The 20,160-nt window shown below is 34.7% G+C and overlaps 1 protein-coding gene across 1 annotated transcript in view; it reads left to right on the top strand.

Moving 5' to 3' along the window:
- The first annotated feature begins 4,269 nt into the window (after positions 1-4,269).
- Positions 4,270-20,160, top strand: part of rasgrf2a (Ras protein-specific guanine nucleotide-releasing factor 2a) — a 31,970-nt gene continuing 16,079 nt past the window's right edge. The window contains exons 1-11 of the mRNA XM_027139651.2: positions 4,270-4,892; positions 10,459-10,565; positions 11,016-11,163; positions 11,336-11,425; positions 16,439-16,692; positions 16,857-16,936; positions 17,541-17,734; positions 17,816-17,925; positions 18,440-18,558; positions 18,716-18,876; positions 19,645-19,711. Coding sequence (XP_026995452.1) covers positions 4,614-4,892; positions 10,459-10,565; positions 11,016-11,163; positions 11,336-11,425; positions 16,439-16,692; positions 16,857-16,936; positions 17,541-17,734; positions 17,816-17,925; positions 18,440-18,558; positions 18,716-18,876; positions 19,645-19,711 — 1,609 coding nt within the window. The 5' untranslated portion in view covers positions 4,270-4,613. The remainder of the gene's footprint in view (positions 4,893-10,458; positions 10,566-11,015; positions 11,164-11,335; positions 11,426-16,438; positions 16,693-16,856; positions 16,937-17,540; positions 17,735-17,815; positions 17,926-18,439; positions 18,559-18,715; positions 18,877-19,644; positions 19,712-20,160) is intronic.

Genomic DNA, 20,160 nt, shown 5'->3' with positions numbered 1-20,160 from the left:
AACACCTGTCAGTGACATGTTCCAGATTTTTTTTTTTTTTTTTTTTTTTTTTTTGATAACTTGAAATAAGATTTACATCTAGCAAATCTAGATGTAAATACCAGGAAATGAAAGCTGTAATTCTGCTCTACTGGCTTATATTCAGATTTTTATCTCAAACCTAATCCTCTTTATTGTATAGCAACAAACAAAAGAATTGGCCTTGTTTGTTCCAATACTATTGGAAAGGGGTTGTATTGATAATTATATTCTTTATAATTATAGTAGAAGAAGAAAAAATACAAGCTGTGCAGACTGCCTTTATTTAAGGTCTTTTTGTTTGTGGGTGCTTTTATCAATGCGATAATAATAAATGTTCAAAAATATGTTTAAATTAGGTTTGTTGTTTGTGAAATTGGAATTATATTTGAAATATCCTTAAGACTGCAATCAAATTGATAAACTTGGTTACTGACATTTTGCAACATGTGGCATTGACACATGCAGAGTACAGAGTGGGCGGCATTATCGCTACCCAATGTGCTGTGTCTGTGCAGAAGTGGGCAGCGACAGCTCTCCTCAATGTTTGTGTCCCAAAATGTTCTGTAATCCAACCGAGTAACATTGATGCTGTTCTCCTGTCCACTCGGCAGATGTTTTCCAGTTCTGGTAAATGTGCAACATACAAAACACCAATCAGTCACAAATGATATGTGATCAGCAATCAGGATGTTGCATATCATGGTGTCATGAAGACCCATTATAGACTCAAGCAGAATAAAACATTGCACAGAGCATAAAATATAAGATACACCATGGACATGGATTTGAATCCCTGTATCTCTACCACACAGATGGCATGATCTCTGTTGGCCATTTAGAACAAGATCATAGCAATTAAAAGGTGAATGGATATTTTTAACAGTGAGCAGCCTCATACAGACAAACTTGCCTAAATATAAGTTTGTTGGGACAAAAAAAATCAGCATGATTTGGATATCAGAGAAGAATCTGTACATGCTTGTAGTGGAATGTTGCTCATAGCATTTGGCCAAAAAAACCAAACTCTTCTTTGCACATATGACCACTTCTGCACATATATTAGTCTAACCAGCAATAGGGATTTGTGGGAGTACAAGTGGAGGAAACATATAACTGAGACTGTAGCTGATATTGTGATGATACTGTGAAATGTTAATTGTATTACTTTCACAATAATAACATTAAAAATATATACAATTTTAACAGCTGGATATAAATAACAGAATGTATGATGAGTCTGTGGCAGAAACATGACCTGGATGGGATGCCAGGAGGAAATATATTCTGGAGGAAAACCCTGGAGATCTCTAAGGAAACCAAAACAGATACAATGAGAAGGAAAGGAGAAACTCCACACAGACTTCAGCCTGAGGTCAGAATTTAACTGGGGCCTCTGGAGCTGTGAAGCATCAACACTACCTGCTCTACCCACTGTACTGCTAGCTTTCTGTATTTTGATTTAAAGAATCTTATAATGACACAATCCCGTTGTCATTTGCATGACATACCAGAAGATGGCAGTATATGAACAGCATTCTGATCAAATTCTATACAATATATATTCGCTTCAAATGAAATAACCTCAAGTCAGGAAAATGATACACAACGTTTTCAATTTTATTCACTGGGAGATGAAATAAAATTATATGGTACAAACTTTCAGTGCTCAATAAAAAACCCTTAATTTTAGTTGTTTATCTTTCGACTGTAAATATGGAAAGAAACTCATAGAGACCCAAAAGCAATTCTCAAGCACTGACATTCATAAACACTGGCTTGTGATCATCACAGGATATAATCATACTCAAACATTAGGTTTTGTCAAATATCCAATTTTTTGTACCACTTATCCTACCTGGAGACTCAAGGAACCTGGAGTCTATCCCAGGTGATAAGGGACACAAGGCAGGGGACATCCTGGATGGGGTCACAGGGCCATCACAGGGCACAATAGCACGAACTCTCACGCCTTTGTCACATCTTTGGACTTGGGAGAGGAAACCAGAGTTTCCATTAAACTGTAACCCCTGGTTATGAGACAAACTTTAGAACCATTAAGTCTCTGTGAGCTCCATAAATTCAATCTTTTTGTTTTTGTTGTCATTCGGCTGCTCCCTGATTGTGGTGTCTACGGTGGATCATCCAACCCGCATGGCAATAGAACAGGCTTGTTACCTGAGCACTTACAGGTAACACCCCAGCAGCTGTTTTGGTTCTTTGGTCCATTTAATTACTGTAGACAATCATGTACATGTACTTTATTCATACAATAAATTTAGGTACTGCAATTTATTCTACCGTGGAAATATTTTCTCTGTATTTCTGACGAAGTATCATCAATGTCTGCAAATACGAAGTAGTTTACAGACATTGTAAATAATAATAAATGTATTAGCTAATACTAACTGTATGTGTCTGATGTTACTTTAGCATAAAAAAGTGATACACAGAGAGACTCCAAATCACTACTGCAGCAAATAGATATGTGAGATTTTTTTACTAGATAAATATGAATAACTAACTAAGTAACTAACTATTAATAGCCATATTGAATTCCCACTACATAGACAAGCCTTGAACTTTAATGAGAACAGTCAGTAGTAAAGAAAAACTGTATTTATTTATTTTTAAATAAAATAGAGAAGAATATAAATTCAGAGCGACATCACATTAATTTCCCACAATGTCACACATATTATGATGATTTTGGGCCACTGTAGAGACAATTATACCATTTGTAAGCGTATAAAATAGAGCAAAGGTTACCAGTGTAGCTATTTGAGGGAGTAACAGACATAGCATTAATCCTCCATAATCCCTCGGGAATTGCCATGGCTTTCACCACCACACTTTTGTAAAGAGTGTTGCTAGATTTTATTTTTTATTTTTTTAACATATAAACATATATATTTTGAAATTACTGCTGAAATTTATTTTCAGGCCATTGCAACCCATTGCTATGTTTCTCTTCAAAGTTAGATCAATTTTTAAGATCAACTCTAAACCTTCTCGTACTCTCGTATTATTTCCATGTGTGAAGAGTTCTTTATATAGTGAGACTGCTGCTTTAATGCCAAAACTATTTCCTAGTCCTCTTATCTTGTTTATCAGTGTTCTCTTTTTTGTTTGTTTGTGTTACATCACTATACTATGTAATGACTTCAGAATCATTCGTTTTGTAGTGAAATGTCTGCTGAGTGGTTGATATATCAGCAATTCTTATACTTAAATGCCTTAAAGTCCCTGTTATCACAAGACGCTTGAGAGATGTGAGTTTAAAATAATGCTATTGGTTTTACACGCCTTTGTTTTTTGTCTGAGATCATTAGAAAGGAATGCAGTTCTCAATCTAAATATAATAAATAATCTGTTAAACCATTCTGCAATATTTTATCCTTATTTAATGAGTAATTCATTCAGTATAAGCTGTTTAAATCCTAAACTTGGGATTATGTCTGTGTGGAGTCTCTCATAGTAGCCCCATATTTGACTGGGGTTCCTCTGGGTTTCCTTCCACTCTGTGTGTGTGTGTGTGTGTGTGTGTGTGTGTGTGTGTGTGTGTGTGTGTGTGTGTGTGTGTGTGTGTGTGTGTGTGTGTGTGTGTCTCATCTATGGTGATTTCTCCTCCCTTGCAGACAAATACACCAGACCTTGATCACGATACAATGATCACTGAAGATGAAAAAAACAACAACATGTCCTCCTGAAATGTCAGTGTTCTTCACCTTAAAATTAGTTATATAAAAAAATGCTAAAGAAAATTATTATTATTATTATTATTATTATTATTATTATTATTATTATTATTATTATTATTATTATTAATTAGCTCTGAAGGAAATGGTGGTAATGGTCTGACTTTAACCTAAGCAAATAAAAAATTACCACTAGATGGTGTTAAGATTACTACTTTATTCAAAGGGTATCATTTAAATTAAACATTTAAATTATTTCTTTACTATTAGACATATTTCTGCTGTAGATCTAATAAAATAAAACAAAATAAAATAAAATAAAAATACAAGGGTGTTAGGAAAGTATACAAATACAAAAAAAACTGCAAGGAAATAGAAAATAGTCTCCTGTTGCTCTGCTTAATATTATTAATAATGGAGACCGATGTGTCTCTATAAATTCCTTTAAAAAAGGTAAAAGGTTCTTTTAGCTCAGTTTACAGATATTAGGGGAGTTTTTGAGCCTTTGGCGTTCCACAATGCAGCACCTTTCAGTGTATCTGGGAATCCAGTAGCGCATCTTCAGCACTTCAGCACTTCAGCTGAGGAAACAGAGCTGTGTCTCTTTAAGTTGCGACCAAAGCCGATTATTGTCGATTCTGCTTTTAGCGTCTGTTCACGTGTCTTTCACACTTAAGTTATTGTGTGCACAAGACCACCAAAAGCGTTTAACGAGATCTGTGTGGCTCATTTGGTCGCAGGAGATTTACTGTTCTGATTGTTTGTGCATTTGTCACCGGATCGGAAATTACTGGATTATCTATTCCCTTAAATCTCTTCCACTTTGTTTACTTTTTTAAGGTCTGTCTCTGATGGTCATGGGCTCGTGCACAGCGGCGTGAGACGTCGAGGTGGAAAATGCAGAAAAGTGTGCGCTATAATGAGGGGCACGTATTTTATCTCTCTGTGATCGCGCGTAAAGAGGGAACGAAGCGGGGCTACTTGAGCAAGAAAGCAACTGATAACAGTCGCTGGAACGAGAAATACTTTGCTCTATACCAAAACATCTTGTTTTACTTTGAGAACGAGCAGAGCAGCAGGCCGACAGGGATTTATTTACTGGAAGGATGCAACTGCGAGCGCATCTCTGCGCCCAAAGTGTCTACAGTCAGCAGAGACAATTCAGAGAAGCAGCAGGTATGACTCTGTTAATATCAACCATTATTTGTTGTACACACACACCACACACACACACACGCACACACACACGCACGCACACATACAATATTTTTTATCTTCTGTGTGCGTGTGTGTGTGCGTGTGTGTGTGCGTGCGTGCGTGCGTGTGTGTGTGTGTGTGTGTGAGAGAGAGAGGGAGAAAGAAAGAGAGAGAGAAAGGGAGCAAGAGAGAGAGAGAGAGCATGTTTTCATTTATTAGAGGCTACAAATATCTTACCAAAGTTCATAGTTTTAATTTAAATAAGAAAAATGAGAAAAGATCAAGAATCTTTTCTTAAATAAGAAAACTCTGAAAAAAAATAGTAAAAAAAAAAAGTCAAAATATTTTATTTTGGTTAGTGAGGTTAAGGTTAGGGCTAGGTTTATGCACATCAGTAATAATGATATTAATGGACATGTTCTCTGTTTGTGTGTGTGTGTGTTTGTGTGTGTGTGTGTGTGTGTGTGTGTGTGTGTGTGTGTGTGTGTGTGTGTGTGTGTGTGTCAGGTGAAGGGCTCGGTGTGACCACAATACCACAATGATCATAATCAAGTAGAAAAAATATAGTAACTCTGGACTTTGAGAATAGTGAAGACTTGTTAGTTTAAGTCCAGCCTGCAGCAAAGACCCTCAACATTAGAAATAAGTGGCCACTTGCAGCATGACGTGTAAAGCCTTTTCTGTAACTACCTCATCACACGCATGCACACTGTAGTGTATAAGAGCAGATGTTTCTGACTGCCCTACTATCACTTACCCATGACCTAGCGCTCAGTTTATCTACCTCACATCACATTGAGCAGCATGCTGTCTATTTTGTTTATGCTGACATACAATGAAGTAACTTTGCATTTATTCCTTCCCAAATAGCAGATAATACTGTTTAGCACAGAATAAATAAATAAATAAATAATTATTATTAGGCACTCTGCAAATGTACTCTTCCTTAGATAGCTAACATGCTAAAAGGCCTTGAAGTAAAAGTGCTGCTGGCTATTTTTGATTTATTGTGTAAGGGGAAGCAGGGATAAAAGCAGAAACAAAACACAGGGATAACAAGTTAAAGAAAAACAAAATAATTATCAAAAGAAACAGACAGGGAACATAAATTCACGAGGTCTCGAACCAGCAAAACATGATACATAAACCCTTAATGTTCCACAGAGAATGTCCAAGAAAAAATCCTGACATATTGTTAAATAAACATTTAATGAAACTAATTATTACATATGAATCTACTTTTTATCTAAAAAAAAAAATTTACTTTACATTTCCAGCTAGCCACTGTTATCAGTCTTTTTTGGCCAAGAAAAATAAAGACTAATAAATCCTCTCAGAATTGCAGACAGATTTGTTTATGTTTTTTTTTGTTTTATTTATTTGTTTGTTTGTTTGTTTGTTTGTTGTTAACTAATAGTTTGCATTACTAGGGTACATGGTGTACATTTATGAATATGACTTCAAATTCTCTCAGAATCCTGACAGGTTAGTTTATGTTAACTATATTTGTTAGTAGTTATATTTATGTCTCTAGCTCTCAGCCACGTCAGATCGTCAGCTCATGTTTGTTAATGCCTATCCTTACCAGTGAATAATCATAAATATTTTTAATATGGCAGAACAAAAATCTGTCAGGTTAGGGCATGATAGCTACACAGTTACCATTAGCTGTTAGCTGCTATTCACTGTTATTGCATTTAGGGTGGAAAGAAAATACTAGAAATCCATGTGAAAATACTGAGGAAATACTTGTTTCCATGTGGAAATACTGAGGAAAAGAAGAAGCATACTTACCTTTTCCGATGGCCAAATGTTTGTGTGATACTTGAGGAATTTTGCCATCATCCCTGATACCATCATCCCTGGCTAATATCTCTAAAGTGATATACTGTTTATGCAGGTGACTGAGGTGATCTCTGCCATCTTGATTTTCAATTCATTTTTGTTTGTTTATCTCTTTTAAAAGTTGACATTGCCACAAAGCAGCTTTAAAGAAATTTCAAATATAAATAAAAAACCTGTGCATAATAAGTAAGCCAGAGATTATGGTGGTGAGGAGAAAACACAGTCATATCATCTTGATCTTTAGACTTTAGGCAGCAGTAGAAGCAGGAAGTGAATTTCTGGTCACTACAGAAGTGGGCATCAGTATGGATCAGGCAGGTATGGAGAGCACAAGGACTGTGACTGGTTCTGAAGCACTAAACTCCACTCTGTGACTGCTGTCAGTTTTCAAATACCTCATCAGATCAGAAAGAAAGTTGCGCAAGACTTCATGAATACAGGGTTATACTGACATTAAGATTGCAAAAGTAAATATTTGAATGGCTGAGTCAGAGTGCCAAAGCAAAATGATGAAAGATGCTATTTTATTGTACTAAATGCCCATTAAGCAACTATAGCCAAGGTTATATGAGTTTCTTTTGACTGGTGTATTGAAAATGCGGTAAAAGCTGGCAGATAAAAACTACAGATGTTTCGAAGACCGATGTTGGATTTGCTGTATGTTGTATATATGACATTATTCTTAAGAGGCTTGTGCTCCAATAGTTATCAAACACTAGAAACACCCCTGGAAATGCCAACCAGAAAATTCACATTCTAGGCAGGAAGAATATTTACGTACTTAAAAAATACTTCTGGGAATTTCTTAAGGCATTTATGTCATTTCTTTACTAGCCAAATATAAGTTCTTAAATACTTGCTTGTTTAATAACCATAAATTAAATGTTCTCATAGTAAAAAATTGAGACCAACTGTAAGATGTATTAAATCATTCACACAAGTTTGACTTTTTAACCACATACAGAAAACTAGTGATTTTCTGAATATTGAATGGAATATATTCTGGTCTATAGGATCTTCATACTGTTGCTAAATATATAGGATTATTAACAGAGGAAATGGCTATGACCATAAACTGATTTCTGAAATTGCTTTGTGGCTGGAAAGCAAAAAGAGCAGGTGTAGAAGACGTTTCAGCAGAGTGGATAGTTTGGCCCATTGGAACAAACGTTGGATAATGAAAATGGAAAATTTACCGTGACCTCGCTACTTATTTTTTTAGTAAATGCAGTGCCATTGGTAAAACATTGGTTATTTACTAACCTTTCCTTTCTTGAAAATGCTCAGATTTATTGAGATATTTATAAGTATATCTAGCATGAGCTTCAGCTTCATTCTTGCTGATAGGCAGTGTAATATTTCACCACTTTTCATGCTATCTAAGATGAGAAACCACTTGTAGAAGGTACCGTACTTTATTAACTAGAAACCAATATGTTTGCTGATAGCAATAGTCAGTTCTAATCCCCTACTGATGATGGAAAAAGATTGTCTCATGTTTGGCTATCATTGGCTATAATTATCAGGGTGTAACTTTAGGGTATGCTTAGTGTGTTCGATTGACAATGTGGGGGATTCACAGTGGGGGATGTTACTGTGGGCATAGCATGTTTAGATTCACAGAATTCACACAGAAAGTTTAGTAGATTTACTGGTTTAATTGTACTGATTTCATGGTACAGAGTCAAACTGCTAGTATTATCCATTTGAATGCATAACAAAAGCTTATGTCCCAGACATAAAAATAAAATTTTCTTTACCTTTCAGATGTTTCAAATGATGTTGGAAAAAAGCCTAAGAAGATACAAAAAGTATGATGAGATAAGATTAGAAATAAGGTATTATTAAAATCAGATCAAAACAGATTCATGTACACGCTCAGGTGATGCTAAGTGACCGCGGTGGTTATTAGTAATCTGATAGGCTGGAGCACTGGAAACCTCAGCCAGGACTTGATATAAACTTGGGATATGACAGTAATAAACATGACACGTCATCTTTATGGAAAATTATAAATGCCGTTACATTTAACTCTTTGACAAAGATTTCTGATGGACATTCACGTTTTTCTCAGCAACATGTCCGCAATAAAGCTCCAAACTACTACAAAAGAATAGAGCTTCAAAGTAATACCAGGCATTCTAAAAGCAAATGGCTCATTGTAATTTGTTTTGTTGGCCAGCTGGACCGAGGAGGCCTTTGATATGTGCTAGCTGCTCTGCATATTCATAGAACAGTTGTTTGTAGAGTCATTATAAGATTCATAATGAAATCCATCAAGCTACCGTCATTCATCTGGAAAACAAAAATCAGATCAGTGAATTTTGTAAGCAGAGCTGACCCATTTTCATTACCGCATGCAACTAAGTAGAGATTTTTGATGGCAAAAATACCCCTATTAAGCTTTTAAGGTGGTTAAGAACTGGCTATTAGATATCAAGACAATCCATCTATTTGGTTGTACCTGCTAAAGATTTTGTTTTCAAATGAAACATACTTGACAGAATGGCGAACAAGTGAAATGTCTCAGGTTACCATGGAAATCGGGTTTCGTGTTATACTGAAGTGGTACTGTATTATTAATCCAGAAACACTCACTACAAAATGTTACACAAGATATCCTAACCCCCTCAACCCCCATCCTTCATCCCACTACTGAACCCTGGCCTCAGATAATAAATTATATTCTTTGCATGGAGTTGTGTTAGAATATTCTGTAACCGTTTGCTGATTTTAATAATACAGAGCTCTGAAAAACACAATGTTACAGTCTGCTGAGCTTAAGAGACAAGTGCACATGCAGGTGTGTCTCCGTCAACACCCCACAACCTTAACAGAAATAACAGAAATCTTCCTGATAGTAATGCAGCTATTTTAGTAAAAATAAAAAAATGAAAAAAGAAAGTAGAGGTGTGTTTGTGCACTGTATATATTTAAACATACACAGGAAATAAAAATAGTACATCCGTCTTTCAGTGAGCACAAATATACGGTAGCAAATATAATGAAGTAAGTAGATATTGTTTGTCTAACACATAAATAAGTGGCATCAGTAGACATGATTGTGATGAGTTGGAGTGGTAGATGTGAAGCAGTTCGAAAAGTGTGTGTAAGGAAACAGTGATTCTATTGTTATCTTCCAGCTTAAACAAGGCCCGGGGCTGAGGAGAGTGCATTAAAAGCAGAGATGAGAAGCAAAGGCTGTTACATAAGTGCAGATATGTGCGCACATACACACACACACACACACACACACACACACACACACCAGATGACCTGCTATGCAGTGAGAGAAAACAAAAAGCCCTTAAGCTTAGGTCCAATAACACACGTGTACACACACTGACACATTCACTCACGACCTACTGCATTAACACCCTTTTGGGCTTTTGGATTGCAAATCACACTAAAATCCTTTTATGGAAAAGAAAATATTTAAATAAAAGCTCTCCTCTTTTCAATTACGTGTGTTAACACCACTTCCTTGTTACCAACACTTGTACTATGGGGAAAAATGCCCACAGCGTGACTGCTGTGAGAGCTTATTCTCTTACAAGCGAACAGATTTTGCATTCAATTATCTCAGTTTATGTCTTTTTTTTTGCACTTAGTATAAATACCATCTGCATCTTCACTGTACGAATGTAAAAGGGCTTACAATGCATTTTCCTGATTATGTAATTGTCTGACTCTTATTAAGCACTATTTCCTGGTCATCTTCGGCCACGATGGACAGAAACCTCTGGAGTTGCGGGCCGAAGAGGATGCAGACTGCACTGAGTGGGTGGAAGCCATTCAACAAGCCAGGTACAGCAGCGAATGAAGGCATTTAACTGATTTTTGTGAGAAAGAAGCACCTTCGACTTATGTAAGTTGCAGTGGCTGAAAACAATAGTATTCCTGATATACTGCAGCTCTGAATGTTCTCATTAAATGTGTAATTTCTCTGGTTACAGTTTTCTATGTGTTTAAAAAAGGAACAAACTTCAAACTGTAAAATTTAAAAGCACAAACAGAAGCTTTTCTCTTTCATACATACTAATCCTTTTTAACCCACAAATGCTTTAAGTTGTACACACTGCAGATAGGTCACTCTCAGGTCACCTCTCAAGAACGTTTATGTTAATATGTTACTTTAGAAATGAATAATTCATTTTTAATATTTAGTTGTAAATGTACAAAATGTTTCCTATAAAAAAAAGCAGAATTGTGCTATAGTTTGAAACACTCATCCATTTGACTTCCTCTCTCTGCCAGCTACTCTGACCTCATCATCGAGCGTGAGGTTCTCATGCAAAAGTACATCCACCTGGTGCAGATCATGGAGACGGAGAAGGTGGCTGCCAATCAGCTCCGCACACAGCTCGAAGACCAGGACACGGAGATCAAACGACTCAAGACTGAGGTCAAAGTCAACAGCATTAAATCAACATATTTCTAGTACATAAATATTCACCCCATCAACCTGTTCTCTTACCAACTGGACTTTATAGGGATTACACTTCACTGCGCATTTTTGTATTACTTCTATATATAAGTCACCTCTTATTTCAGTATTTCACCTTGATTGTGTTCAGGTTCTAGCTCTAAACAAATCAAAGGAGAGAATGTTACCTTGTCATTCCATTCAAGATGAGGATGAGCCTGACATAAAGAAAATAAAGAAGGTGAGGTTTGAAATCTCTGGAGATTCTATGGCTGCATTACAGATCTATAATCAGTTACATAATAATAATGTACATGAAAAACGTGCAAACATAATGATGAATAACTCTAAATCGAAATTTAAATCTTACCATGCTAATGCAAATGTGCAGAATGTAGTGCAATTGTTCAAAGACTTAAGATAAAGATATTATAACACATAATGGTTTATTTAGGTGCTGGTAACAATATTAAACCACTTTTGCTCTTAAGACATATTATCTGCTAGTGTGGGATAACATGGAATTTATTTATTTATTTATTTATTTGTGTAGTTTAACCTTCATTCTCCTCAATTTCTTACAATATTAACAAGCTGAATAAAGTATATCATCGTTCAGTTATTTAGTTATTTATTTAGTACTTATTTATTATTGAATGGTAATGGCTGCACTTTATCTAATAATAACATCAGAGTAGCATTTAGTTTTGGTGTAGTATAGTGGAATGTAGTATAAAATGTTATTGTGTAGTATAGTGGAGTGTAGTATAATATGTTATTGTGTAGTATAGTGGAATGTAATATAAAATGTTATTGTGTAGTATAGTGGAGTGTAGTATAATATGTTATTGTGTAGTATAGTGGAATGTAATATAAAATGTTATTGTGTAGTTTAGTGGAATGTAGTATAATATGTTATTGTGTAGTATAGTGGAGTGTAGTATAATATGTTATTGTGTAGTATAGTGGAATGTAATATAAAATGTTATTGTGTAGTATAGTGGAGTGTAGTATAATGTGTCATTGTGTAGTATAGTGGAATGTAGTATAAAATGTTATTGTGTAGTATAGTGGAGTGTAGTATAATATGTTATTGTGTAGTATAGTGGAGTGTAGTATAATATGTTATTGTGTAGTATAGTGGAGTGTAGTATAATATGTTATTGTGTAGTATAGTGGAATGTAGTATAAAATGTTATTGTGTAGTATAGTGGAGTGTAGTATAAAATGTTATTGTGTAGTATAGTGGAGTGTAGTATAATATGTTATTGTGTAGTATAGTGGGATGTAGTATAAAATGTTATTGTGTAGTATAGTGGGATGTAGTATAAAATGTTATTGTGTAGTACAGTGGAATTTAGTACAATGTGTTATTGTGTAGTATAGTGGAATGTAGTATAAAATGTTATTGTGTAGTATAGTGGAGTGTAGTATAAAATGTTATTGTGTAGTATAGTGGGATGTAGTATAAAATGTTATTGTGTAGTACAGTGGAATTTAGTACAATGTGTTATTGTGTAGTATAGTGGAGTGTATTTAAATTGTTATTGTGTAGTGTATTATAGTGGAGTGTAGTATAACATTTTATTGTGTAGTGTAGTATAGTGGTACAAAGTATAGTATAAAATGGTAAAGTGAAGTGTAGTGCAATGTAGTACAGTATAGTGGAGTGGATTATAAAATGTTTTATTGGAGTGAAGTCTAGAGTAGTATAGTAAAACGCAAGCTTAGTGGAGTGGGGTAAAACATTGCGTAGTGGAGTATAGTGAAGTGTAGAATAAAATGGTAAAGTGTAGTGTGGTGTAAAAGGATATGGAATAATGTATAGTATAGTGGTGTGGAGCATAAAATGTACAGTGTTTTATTCTATAAAATAGTATAGTTTGGTGTATTGTCAGGGTTAGGGTTAGGGTTATAATATGTGATTGTGTAGTATAGTGGAGTGTAGTATAAAATGTTATTGTGTAGTATAGTGGAGTGTAGTATAATGTGTTATTGTGTAGTATAGTGGAGTGTAGTATAAAATGTCATTGTGTAGTATAGTGGAATGTAGTATAAAATGTTATTGTGTAGTATAGTGGAGTGTAGTATAATGTGTTATTGTGTAGTATAGTGGAGTGTAGTATAAAATGTCATTGTGTAGTATAGTGGAATGTAGTATAAAATGTTATTGTGTAGTATAGTGGAGTGTAGTATAATATGTTATTGTGTAGTATAGTGGAATGTAGTATAAAATGTTATTGTGTAGTATAGTGGAGTGTAGTATAAAATGTTATTGTGTAGTATAGTGGAGTGTAGTATAATATGTTATTGTGTAGTATAGTGGAATGTAGTATAAAATGTTATTGTGTAGTATAGTAGAGTGTAGTATAATATGTTATTGTGTAGTATAGTGGAATGTAATATAAAATGTGATTGTGTAGTATAGTGGAGTGTAGTATAATGTGTCATTGTGTAGTATAGTGGAATGTAGTATAAAATGTTATTGTGTAGTATAGTGGAATGTAGTATAAAATGTATGTTATTGTGTAGTATAGTGGAATGTAGTATAAAATGTTATTGTGTAGTATAGTGGAGTGTATTTAAATTGTTATTGTGTAGTGTATTATAGTGGAATGGTGTATTATAGTGGAATGGTGTAAAAGGATATGGAATAATGTATAGTATAGTGGTGTGGAGCATAAAATGTACAGTGTTTTATTCTATAAAATAGTATAGTTTGGTGTATTGTCAGGGTTAGGGTTAGGGTTAGGGTTATAATATGTGATTGTGTAGTATAGTGGAGTGTAGTACAAAATGTTATTGTGTAGTATAGTGGAGTGTAGTATAAAATGTCATTGTGTAGTATAGTGGAATGTAGTATAAAATGTTATTGTGTAGTATAGTGGAATGTAGTATAAAATGTCATTGTGTAGTATAGTGGAGTGTAGTATAATATGTTATTGTGTAGTATAGTGGAATGTAGTATAAAATGTTATTGTGTAGTATAGTGGAATGTAATATAAAATGTTATTGTGTAGTATAGTGGAATGTAGTATAAAATGTCATTGTATAGTATAGTGGAATGTGATATAAAATGTTATTGTGTAGTATAGTGGAGTGTAGTATAAAATGTCATTGTATAGTATAGTGGAATGTAATATAAAATGTTATTGTGTAGTATAGTGGAGTGTAGTATAAAATGTTATTGTGTAGTATAGTGGAATGTAGTATAAAATGTTATTGTGTAGTATAGTGGAATGTAATATAAAATGTGATTGTGTAGTATAGTGGAGTGTAGTATAATGTGTCATTGTGTAGTATAGTGGAATGTAGTATAAAATGTTATTGTGTAGTATAGTGGAATGTAGTATAAAATGTTATTGTGTAGTATAGTGGAGTGTAGTATAAAATGTCATTGTGTAGTATAGTGGAATGTAGTATAAAATGTTATTGTGTAGTATAGTGGAGTGTAGTATAAAATGTCATTGTGTAGTATAGTGGAATGTAGTATAAAATGTTATTGTGTAGTATAGTGGAATGTAATATAAAATGTGATTGTGTAGTATAGTGGAGTGTAGTATAATGTGTCATTGTGTAGTATAGTGGAATGTAGTATAAAATGTTATTGTGTAGTATAGTGGAGTGTAGTATAATGTGTTATTGTGTAGTATAGTGGAATGCAATATAAAATGTCATTGTGTAGTATAGTGGAATGTAGTATAATGTGTTATTGTGTAGTATAGTGGAATGTAGTATAAAATGTTATTGTGTAGTATAGTGGAATGTAATATAAAATGTCATTGTGTAGTATAGTGGAGTGTAGTATAATGTGGTATTGTGTAGTATAGTGGAGTGTAGTATAAAATGTCATTGTGTAGTATAGTGGAATGTAGTATAAAATGTTATTGTGTAGTATAGTGGAGTGTAGTATAAAATGTCATTGTGTAGTATAGTGGAATGTAGTATAAAATGTTATTGTGTAGTATAGTGGAGTGTAGTATAAAATGTCATTGTGTAGTATAGTGGAATGTAGTATAAAATGTTATTGTGTAGTATAGTGGAGTGTAGTATAAAATGTCATTGTGTAGTATAGTGGAATGTAGTATAAAATGTTATTGTGTAGTATAGTGGAGTGTAGTATAATATGTTATTGTGTAGTATAGTGGAATGTAGTATAAAATGTTATTGTGTAGTATAGTGGAGTGTAGTATAATATGTTATTGTGTAGTATAGTGGAGTGTAGTATAAAATGTCATTGTGTAGTATAGTGGAATGTAGTATAAAATGTCATTGTATAGTATAGTGGAATGTAATATAAAATGTTATTGTGTAGTATAGTGGAGTGTAGTATAATATGTTATTGTGTAGTATAGTGGAGTGTAGTATAAAATGTCATTGTGTAGTATAGTGGAATGTAGTATAAAATGTTATTGTGTAGTATAGTGGAATGTAATATAAAATGTGATTGTGTAGTATAGTGGAGTGTAGTATAATGTGTCATTGTGTAGTATAGTGGAATGTAGTATAAAATGTTATTGTGTAGTATAGTGGAATGTAGTATAAAATGTATGTTATTGTGTAGTATAGTGGAATGTAGTATAAAATGTTATTGTGTAGTATAGTGGAGTGTATTTAAATTGTTATTGTGTAGTGTATTATAGTGGAGTGTAGTATAACATTTTATTGTGTAGTGTAGTATAGTGGTACGAAGTATAGTATAAAATGGTAAAGTGAAGTGTAGTGCAATGTAGTACAGTATAGTGGAGTGGATTATAAAATGTTTTATTGGAGTGAAGTCTAGAGTAGTATAGTAAAACGCAAGCTTAGTGGAGTGGGGTAAAACATGCCGTAGTGGAGTATAGTGAAGTGTAGAATAAAATGGTAAAGTGTAGTGTGGTGTAAAAGGATATGGAATAATGTATAGTATAGTGGTGTGGAGCATAAAATGTACAGTGTTTTATTCTATAAAATAGTATAGTTTGGTGTATTGTCATGTAGCACAAAATAGTACACTATAGAGTAATGTAAATAGTGTGGTATAGAGCAATATAAAATAGCTCAGTGATTAATGTGCTCTAGAATGGCTTGGAAGATTGTGAGTTCAAACACCAGAGCCAACACGGTAAAGCTTCCACTGCTGAGCCCTTGAGCAAAGCCCTCAACCCTTAACCACTTAGTTGTATGAATGAGATATATTTGAAAGATGAGAAATTGTAAAAGGTAAAATTCATAATGACCTTAATAATGCTAAGGAGGTTTATGGTGCTTGTAGATACAAAGCTTCATGCGTGGCTGGCTTTGCCGGAGAAAGTGGAAGATCATTGTTCAAGACTATATCTGCTCACCCCATGCTGAAAGTATGAGAAAAAGGAACCAGATTGTCTTCAACATGTTGGAGGCTGAGACTGAATATGTGCTTCAGTTGTCCATCCTGGTTAACTGCTTTCTGAGGCCACTCAGGATGGCTGCCAGTTCCAAAAAACCTCCGATGGGCCATGATGATGTTAGCAGCATCTTCCTCAATAGGTATATATATTTCTATTCCATATTCCAGCTATGGTAAATTATACTGCTCTCATATTATACTCAGTACAGCTCGGCACTGTTATTGACCTTCTCAGAAGACACTGTTGATAGTGATGTCACTATGAAAAAAGATTTCTCATCTAAACTTATTTTTTACTCCCAAGTGAAACTATAATGTTTCTTCATGAGATATTTCACCAAGGCCTAAAAGCAAGAATTGCCAACTGGCCAAGATTAGTTTTAGGTAAGTGCCATAAGCTAATTTTATTTATTTATTTATAAGCACATAATATTAAATGTTCTCTACAGGTAAAAAAAAATACCAAATTAAAAGTAACTATGAAATCAAAAACAGGAATGTGTGTATTGATAAGGAACAAATATATTTTTACTGCAGCTCTCATATACACCATGATCTCACATTGTGTCATATTAGAAATTTACACTTCATCAGGGGCATATTTCGAGCGGGTGGGTGGGGAGGTAACTCCCCAGTAATCAGAAATAGCAATGCAACCTCATTCATTTATATACTGATCAAACAAACATATTTAGAAGTATTTTTTGGTAAAAAAAAAAAAAAAAAAATTCTCTTCAGCAAAGCCAAGTAAATTGAATTGAAATTGAATTAAATTAAATAAGCAGAAGGGAATTATGCAATGAAACTGTAATTCTAGGACATTTTGGGAAGCATACCCATTCACACCTCAAGTCCTCATCGTTCCAGCTAAATGTACACCCATAAAAAAAACTTTTATCAGCTGTGACATTCTTTATTAATTGAACATGATTAAAGATTTACTCAGTTAAATGTTAATAATCCTCTTAATATCTTTATCACTTTTTAGCCGACCTCTTTGATATATTGCTGCCAATGTTAAACATCTACCAAGAATATGTGCGGAATCACCAGTACAGTCTTCAGGTTCTAGCGAACTGCAAGCAGAACCGTGACTTTGATAAGCTGCTCAAGCAGTACGAGGTCAATGCTGCCTGCGAGGGCCGAATGCTGGAGACCTTTCTGACCTACCCCATGTTTCAGGTGACAAAAGGAAACATTTGCATTGTCTTTTAAGACCTATCCTACAATATAACTTAACTATTAAATCTCACTGTGTTCCAGATTCCTCGATATATCATCACTCTGCATGAGCTGCTCGCCCATACTCCCCATGAGCACGTAGAACGCAAGAGTCTGGATTTTGCCAAATCTAAACTAGAAGAGCTGTCCAAGTATGCACAATTATATTTCTGTATGATTGCTAAACCCTTAATACGTATTTCATCAGTGATTTACTTTAAACTGGCTTGAAAACACACACTTGTTTTTAAGTCATCAAAGACAATGAATTACTTTAAGGTTTGTTTTTAAAAAACTTGAGATCAATATCCAAAACGTGTCATTACAATTGGAGTAAAAGAGAAGAAATAACATATTATCACTTAATAACACTAAGCTATCATGTTTTACTCTGTGGTGTAAAATTACAGATAGATCAATTTCGCTAAACTGAAATCAAATGAATCCTGATTAATATTCTTCACTCTTATATCATATACCCTCATGTACCATAAGCTAATGTGATAGGAATTGTGTGTAAATGATGTGGTTTCACTCGGATTTTAACCAATCACACATTCCTTCAGTATTTTTTTAACCATTAGGTGTTTTAAAAAAATCTTGTTAATATGTAGTATATTGTTCAGTTATACAGCCGAAGTGTTTTTTTATTGGATTCATTATCAGAATGATGCATGATGAAGTAAGTGACACAGAAAACATCCGTAAGAATCTTGCCATTGAGCGCATGATCGTGGAAGGCTGCGATATCCTCTTAGACACCAGTCAGACCTTTGTACGACAAGGTGAGTCACACAGAGCTACTATTTCCCCTCTGAAGTATCTACTACTTTGCTTGTTAGTGCATGAGCCATGATTACCTAGTGTCTGCTAATGAAGCTAATTAGATTGAGAGTAGATACTATTTCTCCTTCTCCTCGATAAGCCAGCCCCATCTTTCAGGCTCTCTGATCCAGCTGCCTTCAGTGGAAAGAGGCAAACTGAGCAAAGTGCGATTGGGCACGCTGTCTTTGCGCAAAGAGGGCGAGCGCCAGTGTTTCCTCTTCACCAAACACCTTCTGATCTGCAACCGCACCTCCAGCGGCAAGCTGCATCTGCTCAAAGTGAGTTACTCATCGCCATGCTTATGCAACCAGGTTATTGGCAGCTTGCAAATGTTTCTATTTGTTTAGCACTTGAATGTTGTTGAGTAGTATATCACATTAAAGGTGGAAAAACATCTGACAAGTCTTCAAAATGTCAATAATTAAAAAATAATAATAAAGGATCATACAAATGGAACTTTTGCATATCCTGTAAGGTTTGTGTAAACTTATGACCTCAGCTGTACATCATAGAAATGTGCAATTTTTAACAGGAGTGTTTAGACTTTTTATATCCTCTGTATATTTTTTTTTTTTATATATATATAATACTGCGGGGGGCACGGTGGCTTAGTGGGTAGCACGTTCGCCTCACACCTCCAGGGTCGGGGTTCGATTCCCGCCTCCGCCTTGTGTGTGCGGAGTTTGCATGTTCTCCCCGTGCCTCGGGGGTTTCCTCCGGGTACTCTGGTTTCCTCCCCCGGTCCAAAGACATGCATGGTAGGTTGATTGGCATCTCTGGAAAAATTGTCCGTAGTGTGTGATTGCGTGAGTGAATGAGAGTGTGTGTGTGCCCTGCGATGGGTTGGCACTCCGATGACGCCTGAGATAGGCACAGGCTCCCCGTGACCCGAGGTAGTTCGGATAAAGCGGTAGAAAATGAATGAATGAATAATACTGCGGACTTTAATTCTGAACATGTCAAAGGGTCTGTTCTGGGAGTTTAAGGGATTAAAAGCACGTAATGTTTTGCAGTATTATGACAGCATTTTTCTTCTTAATTTATAGCAAGGAGGAACTCTGTCTCTTATAGAGTGCACACTCATTGAAGAGCTGGATGCCAATGATGAAGACTGTAAGTACTCAGAGTACTTCATATCCGATTCAATCAAATGTCAGCATTGTAGAAGACAAACTGTTTGTGTATATTTGCAATTAATATAAAAGCATTATTACAATAAGTGAATAAACCTGTGAATTGAGTTAAAGTCAGCATTATTGTCAGAGCAGCTGTTACGGAAAATACAACAGAAAGTATCGGCAGTGTCTGCACAGTGAGAAGTGAGAATTTAGCAGTGCTGTGGTGTAATTACTAATATAAATTAAAATTAAAAATATAAACTAATATAAACTTCCAAAAATTGTTTAAATTGGGCATGATGGCTTAGTGGTTAGCACGTTTGCCTCACACTGCCGGGGTTTGATTCCTACATCTGTTCTGCTCTCTAAATTGACCATAATGTGTGTGTTTGTGTGTTTATGTGTTTGTGAGTGTGCATGTAAGAGTGCGTGCGTGTGTGTGCA

Source organism: Tachysurus fulvidraco, chromosome 20 (assembly GCF_022655615.1).
Source record: "Tachysurus fulvidraco isolate hzauxx_2018 chromosome 20, HZAU_PFXX_2.0, whole genome shotgun sequence".
NCBI lineage: Eukaryota > Metazoa > Chordata > Actinopteri > Siluriformes > Bagridae > Tachysurus > Tachysurus fulvidraco.
The sequence above is the reverse complement of the archived record's forward strand: the minus strand, read 5'-3'. Positions and strand labels throughout refer to the sequence as shown.